Source organism: Canis aureus, chromosome 32 (genome assembly GCF_053574225.1).
Source record: "Canis aureus isolate CA01 chromosome 32, VMU_Caureus_v.1.0, whole genome shotgun sequence".
NCBI lineage: Eukaryota > Metazoa > Chordata > Mammalia > Carnivora > Canidae > Canis > Canis aureus.
In genome coordinates this window covers 42,748,487-42,756,480 of record NC_135642.1, presented here as the reverse complement: position 1 = coordinate 42,756,480, position 7,994 = coordinate 42,748,487, and the positions used below count along the sequence as shown (strand labels likewise).

Genomic DNA, 7,994 nt, shown 5'->3' with positions numbered 1-7,994 from the left:
TCATCTAGGAGAGCGCCTGTCCCCGTGTTCCCAGAAGCCAGCTGCTGTCCCTGCCCCCGCGTGCGAAGTGGCCCAATCACAGGAGGGAGGGGGCACATCGCTTTCTCTGGGGTGACTCGTACCCACACTCGAGAAATCCCACAGACACTAACAGGCCGTAGGCAACAGACACACAGGACTACCACAGCCACGATCAGGTTCACAGACCCGCGCAGGCCCCACCTGGACAGACCGACACTCTGGAGTGCGCACGCGCACACACACACACCCCGAGGCACGGTTCCTGCTAATCACAGCTGCAGTGGCCTCCACACCAAGGCTCCCCCGGATCGGGCCACCTCGGCTCCCTTGCTCTCCCCGCACCTTGCCCGCGGGTTCTGGGACCGACTGTGCTGGGCAGGCCCGGGGCCAGGACAGGGCAGCAGCTCCCGTGACCCACCCCAGACCCAACAGGCCCACCCGCATCTCAGGCTGAGCAAGCAAACGCTCCCCCGGTGTCCCCAGCGCCGGCCTCCCTGGCCGAGGGGGGCCCATCTGGCCAGTGGGGGGAGGGGAGGTCCTCTGGACTCCAAACCCCATCACCCTCCCAGCTCTTCCCTGGGGACCTGCCGCCTCCAGAGGTCACTGCTTCCCTCTGTACCCCGCTCCGTCTGAAAAGCAGGCCTGAGCTGGGCAAGTGGGAAGGGGGCAGAGGAAGGGAACCGGAGTAGGGGAACGGTCACCCTCTTCCCCAAATCGCCTGTGTTACAGGGCCAGAGAGTCAGGTGGGGCTGGGGGCCCAGGCCGGCCACCTGTCGTCCCTCTCTTCCAGGAAGCGCGGCGGGGGCCCGGCCGCAGGGCTGTCTCGTCCCCCTTCAACACCTGTACCCTCGGACTGCCGGCCCAGCACGAGAAGGGGAGGAGGACAAGAGGCGAGAAGCGAGAGGCCCGGCGGGTAACCGGCTTCCCCTAAGCTACGCTGCCCCAATGGCAGGGTTTTAATTGCTCTGAAAAGGGAAGTTTGGGGGCCGGTGGCTCTCTCTGTGGCCTTCACATCACAGCAGGTGGGTGGACCAGTCTGGGGCCAAGTGGCTGTGTGCCTAGGCCGGGGGGGACAGAGAGTAGAGGGCCTGGGGGGACAGCACGGAGGAGCCCCCCACTGAGGGTTCCGTGCAGGGCAGGTAGGGGCCAGGGATGAGGCACAAACGGGGAGGGCACCAGTGAGAAGGACGGGCTGACGGAGAAGCTCTGGGGGCGGGGGATGAAGGGAGGAGGCGGGGAGAGGCCAGCAGAGCCCGAGGCCCCTCGGTGTGTCCTCCGTGCCCACCCCGGCCCGGGCCCCAGAGCTGCTGCCTTTTGCCCAGGAGCCCCCCCCGCCCCCATTCCAGGGACACACAGGTCAGGGTTTCCTGGGGTTCCCAGGCACGGGGAGGAACCCAGTGAGGGGGCTCAGGGCCCCCCACCCGCTCGCTATGTGAGGCTTGGGTGAGGGGTGACCCCAGCCCCCCACGGCCGGCGCCTCTGCCTGTGCGCGCTGGGTCCTGCAAACCACTGAGGGGAAAGGCGCTGTCGGATCCCATTAGGCGGAAGGGCCCCGGGGGGAGAGCGCTGACGCGGGCCCTGCTGCTGACGAGAAGGCCCTCGCCCCCCAGGCAGCCTGCGGCCCCAGCCTGGGTCTCCGCCAGCTCCGGGAAGGTCAGGGCGCTGGGGTTCCTCCGGGGGGGGCAGCCCGGGAGCCGCTCAGAGGCCAGCCCGGCCCCGGAGATACCCGGGTGGCCTGTCCTCGGCCTGCCCCTCCCCGCCGTCACCCCCGCCCCAATTCTCCATCCTCCCGTTCTCCTCTCCCTCTGCCTGTTTCTCCCCACATTACCTACTGAACAGGTTTTATGTTTCTTGTTCTTATTTTACAAGGGGAGGCCTAATGGAAACTTTGCCCTTGAAACCACCCCCCGTATGGCCGTTGGCCTAGAAGTCGTGGCGGGCTTCCTCCCGGGCTGGTGCCAAGCAGGGACGCCCGGGGGGAGCCCGCAGCACCTTGTTGCTGCTCAGGCCCCGGGCGGGGGTGGGGGGCTGCTTGTGGTTGGTTTCTGGGACCCCCCACAGGTAAGGAGGATGAGATTTGCACTCTGGTTTTTTTTTTTTTTTTAATTTTTATTTATTTATGATAGTCACAGAGAGAGAGAGAGAGGCAGAGACACAGGCAGAGGGAGAAGCAGGCTACATGCACCGGGAGCCTGATGTGGGATTTGATCCCGGGTCTCCAGGATCACGCCCTGGGCCAAAGGCAGGCGCCAAACCGCTGCGCCACCCAGGGATCCCTGGTTTTGTTTGTTTTAAGGAGTCAGTTGTCATTTATTGATGGTTTACCATGTGCCAAAGGCTTTCCGAGCTGTCATCCTTTGAAACATTATTATTTAGGGAGGGGGTAGTTCTTCATTTCACAGCAGGAAAAAGAGGCTCTGAGAGGGAAAAGGAGCTGCTCAAAGTCACACAGCAGTGCCAGGACCCGAAGGCGCTTGCCTTGCCTTCTGTTTGTTATACCTCCCATCTCCAAGGTGAGAAGGGGACAGGTGCAGGTGCCAGAGGCAGCTGTGATTGGCCAGAGACCCTCCTGGGGTTCCAAGGAATGGCCGGGAGGCCCAGCCTTCTCCACGTGCACCCCCACCCAGCTGGCTGCCACACCCTCAAAGCCCAGACCTGTTCCATCCCGCCCCAGGCTGCACCTGGTACTTGGTCAGTGCCGGGACCCGCCCTTGCCCAGGGCCCCGAGAGGGTTGAGCTTGAGCATTTTATAGAGGCTGGCGTTGCTATGAAGCTATAGGTGAGGAGGGTGGTGAACCCCACGGTTCCTGGAGGTTTATAAGAAGTGGGAGGACGGTACATCATTTCAAATTTTTATTTTTCACGAAGCTCACAGAGGAGATCCAGCTATGGAATCCAGAGAGAGTTCTACGGGAACAGAACAGAGATTGCCTGGGCCTGGGTCCAGAGAAGGCCTGGAGCCACTTCAGTGCCAGCTTCATCCTTGGCACTCGGCCCCTCACACAGCACCGCTAAGCTCCCGCGAGCCAGAGCCCACGGCACAATGGCAGCCGCTGGCGGCTACGGCTGCAGCTGTTGTCGTGCCCAAGGAGGAGTGGGGGGTTGGCTCCAAGGGCCCAGAGGCCAAGCCAGAGTCTTAGAAATTAGCTAGTCCATTCCCATTTTTTAGAGATGATGCAGTGAAACCCAGAAAGAGCAGAGGCTTTCAAGGAGAGTGAATGTGGAGCCTCAGATCTGGGCCTCTTGTCTACTGAGGGTGTCTGCCTAAGGACCTCTCTAAGCATATCTGAGTGTTGGTGTCTAGAGGGGCTGGCCTGTGTGCGTGTGTCTGTGTGTGCCAGGATTCATCTGTGGCGCATGCTTCTGCACATGCTATGGTTTCCATGTCTGTGTCTCTCGATGGGTGTTCCTGTGTGCACCAACTTGGGGCCATGGGCAGAGGGAAAGGGGCCTATTCCTACAATCTTAGGAGGCCTCTCCAGGCTGAGTAGAGAGATTGGTTCCTGAGGGAAAGGGTGAGGAATGGGGACTTTGGCCCCAGTGGAAGGGATAGACCAGAAGGCAGGCTTGGGCCATGGAAGAGAAGGGTCCCAAGCTAGCAGGGGACAGGGGGAAATAAAACTGAGATGGGGTATGGGTCCCTGGACATTGAAACATGTTCTCAGCCCTCATGTGGGCCCAGCCCTGTGGTCACCCCAATGGGCAACCCCCAGGGAAGTAGTCACATGACGTGGCACTTCTCAGCTGATTGCTTGAGGTCTCCCAATGTGGTCTGGGCCTTGTCCTTGAGTGAGCTGATGTCCAAGCCAGGGAGACTGGCCAACTGCCCAAGGACGGAGGCCCTCTCCTCCTCCTCCTCTGTGTCCTCCTCAATCATCTTGGCCAGCTCCCGCGGCAGCTCCACGTCTCCACCTGCCATCTGAATCTGGCTCTCATCTGTCTCATTCTGAAGGGAAGAGGGGAAGAGGTGGAGTGGGGCTGGAGGTCCAGGAAGACCCAGAGTTGAAGGGACAGGGAGGAGGCCTGGACTGGGCTCCAGACCCCAGGATTCTTGAGCCACATGTTCCAGTGAGTTCAGTCCCCACCCCCACATCCCAGGGTCAAGCTTTTGACACTGGGACATGGACACCTTGCACTTTTATACCGCTTAACTTCACTCTAAGATACTGAAGACACTAGCATAGTGAATAAAGCAAAATGAAAATGCTTAGGAGTCAAACTGTCCCAGTCAGCTAAGTCATAGGGTATCATTACCTACACTGGAGGGTGTACTGGTCATAGTGATGGGTACCGTTTATCAAGTGCCTATCGTATGGCTGACATTCAAAATAACCCTGTGAGGTAGGTATTGTTATCGATTTTACAAACAAGGAAACTGAGGCCTTTTCCACTCATGCACTTTCTCTCTCAAATAAATAAAATCTTAAAAAAACAAAACAAAACAAAAAAACCCTACATCATGGATTCCAATATCTGAGCTCTCTGCCCAACACCTACTGGTTGCCACTGCACTTCTCTATCCCTTTGGGGACCCTGGCACTTTCCACTTTATATCCTACTCAGTTACAGCCACATCTTCCCTCTTCTATTAGACTCAGTTTCCTGATGGCAGGAGTTGTGTCTTTTAATATGCTCGGTGCAGGCATTTGAGCAATGCCTCCATTCCTAGCTGAGTTTTAACTCAGTAGCTTTCCAGGCTCTCTGGACTGTTTTTTGTTTTTTTCCCTCTCTGAGAGATTTTCAGAAGACTGGTGCCCTGTGGCGAGTCAGAGGCAGCCAGGGGATCAGGAAACACCTGCTGAATGAGTGAATGTGATGTTCAAATGTCTGGTCTTGCAATTCAGGTGGAAGCTTCTGGGCACTGGGAATAGCCTGTGCCTCAGTTTCCTCCTTAGGCAACACTTACATGCCCATCTAGTGCTGCACTGCCTATGGAAGATAGCCTCCTGGCTGCCTGGCCAACCAAGGGGCATCCTCCTCTCCGCAGACAGACTCCATGCCCTGGAAGGCAGCCACGGGTCCTGCAGTTAACTGAGGTTCAGCACTCACAAGCTTGAGCTCTGACCCCAGCTCCAACCCTAGCTGGCTGTGTGGTCTTTCAAGTCCCTTAATCTCTCTGAGCCTCAGTCTCCTGATTTGTAGTGTGAGCAACGGCTACCTGGAAGCGCTACTGAGGGGTTACACAAAGGCACGAAGGCTGAGTGCCTGGCACACAGAGGGTGCCGCAGTCTCTACGCCACCCCCTCCCTGGGTATTCAGGAGCTTCGACTGTACTCACCCTTGTGGTAAAATCTACTGCCTTCCACTTCTGCCTGGGCCTGACTAGGGGTTGGGGGAGGGACACATGGGGGAGAGAAGGAGCGTGAACCAGCTCCAGAAACACAAACTGACCAGTCTTGGGAAGCCTGGGCTTCCCCCCTCAGCACCAAGCCCCAGCCTCTGGATCAGGGAAGGAAAGGTCCAACCAAGAACTCCGTGAGTTTCAGGAGCTGAGAGTTGTGGTGCCCAGAGTGGGGAGAAAGAGTGGGGAGCCCCATGCTCACGGTCTCCATGTGCCTACCAGCCCAGCTCCTAAGCTTACCTTGGGCAGCCGATATTTATCTCGGAAGTGGCTCCGCAGCGTGGCCCGCTCAGCCTTCCTCTGTGTGAACTGCGCGTCCCGCTCCATCCTGCGGGGGAGAGGGGGGGCACCGGGGCGCAGTCATCTCAAGGACCCGGAGAATGGGTGGGGTCTGTGAGGGAAGGGACGCAGGGGTCTCTGCACACCCCGAGGTGGACCTCGGTTAGGCTTTGCTGCCTCTCCCCCCATCATCGCGGCCCTTTGTTATCTCTGCACCTGCCACACTGGGCTATGGGGGCGGGAGTGTCAGCCAGTGTGGCTCGCTCTGCAGACCCTAATATGTGTCCCTCGAGGCCTCCAACCCCGTCTGTCTTTTCCCTTCCTGACAGATTGTGTTGTGTGAGGGCAAGTACTCGGGACACGCTTGGGTTTGCATCCTGGCTGCACTACCACTTTTGATATATCACTTATTTTCCTCCTTTGCCACTCACAAAACTATTATCAGGGGGATCTCTGGGTGGCTCAACGGTTTAGCGCCTGCCTTTGGCCCAGGTCGTGATCCTGGAGTCCCAGGATCAAGTCCCACATCAGGCTTCCTGCATGGAGCCTGCTTCTCCCTCTGCTTGTGTCTCTGCCTCTGTGTGTGTCTCTCATGAATAAATAAATAAAATCTTTTAAAAAAAACTATTATCAGGATTAAGCAAAATAATAGCTAATATTTAATGGTTTACCATGTGCCAGGCACTGTGCTATGTGGTTTATATGCGTTAAATAATTTAATCTTAAAAAATATATAGGGCATGTTTTATGGTTGCCATCCCCGTGTTACAGAGGAGGAAACTGAGGCACAGAAAGGTTTAGTTTAAGTAACTGGTCAAAAGTCACCCAGCTAAACAAAACAAAACAAAGCAAAACTGGATCTGAACTAAGCAGCCTCAGATGCCTCTCGGCCCCAGCACTGCCTGCACACAGTCGACGTTGAGTCTCAATATCTATGAGCGCCCCATCTCAAGACCTGTCTCCTTAACTCTGAGCCGCCTCAGCTGCATCGCTTTTCTCGGAATCTCAGACTCAGAGGAGCTCCAGTTGGAAGACGCAGACGGCTAGGACCAGATCGGATTAAGGGATTACTCGTTTCGTCAGAAATGCACGTGCCCCCACCCCATCCCAGGTCCCTACTGCCCCTGCCCCCATTCCCTCTGCCCAGAGTGCGAGGCTGGGACGGGGTCCCGGGTTTAAGATAGGGCAGCTGTGGGGACAGCCTAGAAAGCGCATCCCAGCCTCTTACCGCATCTAGAAAAGTAGGGTAAGGGGATTCGGTGTCTGAAACCGCCCTAGAGGTGGGTCAAGTGGCTGGAGGGGGTTCGGGGGAAGGTCGTCGGTGCCAGGAAGGGATCCCACTCACTTCTCTTCCACCAGTTGCTTCTGATACTCCTCATACTCTTCTCGGCTCATGCCCTGCGCTTCGGCGGCCGATTTGTCCCCGTCCCCCTTGTCCTCGCCGCCCCCCAGGCTCCCGGTGAGGTTCTTCAGCTGGCCGCCCACCATAGTCTTCACCATGAACGCCATGGTCCCCGCTGGCCCTGGCACGGGCGCCGGGAGCCGGGCACGTCCGCACCGACTTCAGCACTAGGGCTCGCGGACAGCTCCTGCCGCCGGCCCGGCGGGGCCCCGCGCTCCAGCCTCCAGCCCCCGCCTCCCCAAACCCCTCCTCACGGGGGGCGGGGGGCATGCACGGGGCTGAGGAGGCTGCACCACGTGCCCGCTCCGCACTCCCGCCTCCCCCACGTGCCTCCTTCCACGCCAAGCTCCGCCTGGGCATCGCTGACAGCGGATTAGGGCCGCGGGGGTGGGGTCTCCCGGGGACGGGGGCGCACCGAGGCGCACGGAGCTCTGCTCCCCTCTCTCCCCTCACTTCCTCCTCTGAGTCCCTGATAGCCAGGATCTCAGCTGGCTGATCCAAGTGGCAGCAAGGGGCAAAAATCCAGCCCTGGGCTCTGCCCCATTGTCCCCAACCCGCTGCCCCAGCAGCTGCCCAGAGAGGTGGACGCCGGGAAAGGGAGGGAGACCAGAGAGGGGGGAATCCCAATTATATCTCCATGGGTTGCCTCATTTTAGTGTGTGCTGCCAAAGCGAGTACCATGGGTTGCCTCCTTCCCATGCCAGCCCCGCTGACCCCTAGAGCTGCAGGAGGTGGCAGGCAGAAGGTTGTTCATGATGATGCTGGCTTGGCTAAGCCAGGAAGGACACCTGGAGGTACCACTCTTTGTGCTGGGTGAATTTGGGGATAGAATTATACCCGGTTGTGATTTCCTCTCCCCCCATTGTCCAGGGTTCAAGGCTCCTGGGGTATCTTGGTCTTTTGGCAATGAAGCCATTCCTTGACCTCCTTACCTGCTTGGAGCTCACTGTC

The 7,994-nt window shown here is 58.4% G+C and overlaps 1 protein-coding gene across 1 annotated transcript; it reads right to left on the bottom strand.

Moving 5' to 3' along the window:
* Window positions 1–2,861: 2,861 nt before the first annotated feature.
* On the bottom strand, window positions 2,862–7,925 carry CPLX3 (complexin 3). Its single transcript, XM_077881947.1, has 3 exons — window positions 6,987–7,925; window positions 5,603–5,690; window positions 2,862–3,967 (listed from the first exon to the last, which is right to left on the bottom strand). Exons 1-3 carry the CDS (start codon window positions 7,148–7,150, stop codon window positions 3,743–3,745), a joined length of 477 nt encoding a protein of 158 aa, XP_077738073.1. The 5' UTR covers window positions 7,151–7,925; the 3' UTR covers window positions 2,862–3,742.
* Between the last annotated feature and the right edge of the window lie 69 nt (window positions 7,926–7,994).

Bases quoted from the DNA above. Each gene is read 5' to 3' on its own strand.
- CPLX3 (XM_077881947.1), bottom strand. From the start codon at position 7,150: ATGGCGTTCATGGTGAAGACTATGGTGGGCGGCCAGCTGAAGAACCTC. The intron at 5,691-6,986 runs GTGAGTGGGATC...TCTCCCCCGCAG, and splicing joins AAGCAACTGGTGGAAGAGAA to GATGGAGCGGGACGCGCAGT. The intron at 3,968-5,602 runs GTAAGCTTAGGA...TCTTCCCTTCAG, and splicing joins ATAAATATCGGCTGCCCAAG to AATGAGACAGATGAGAGCCA.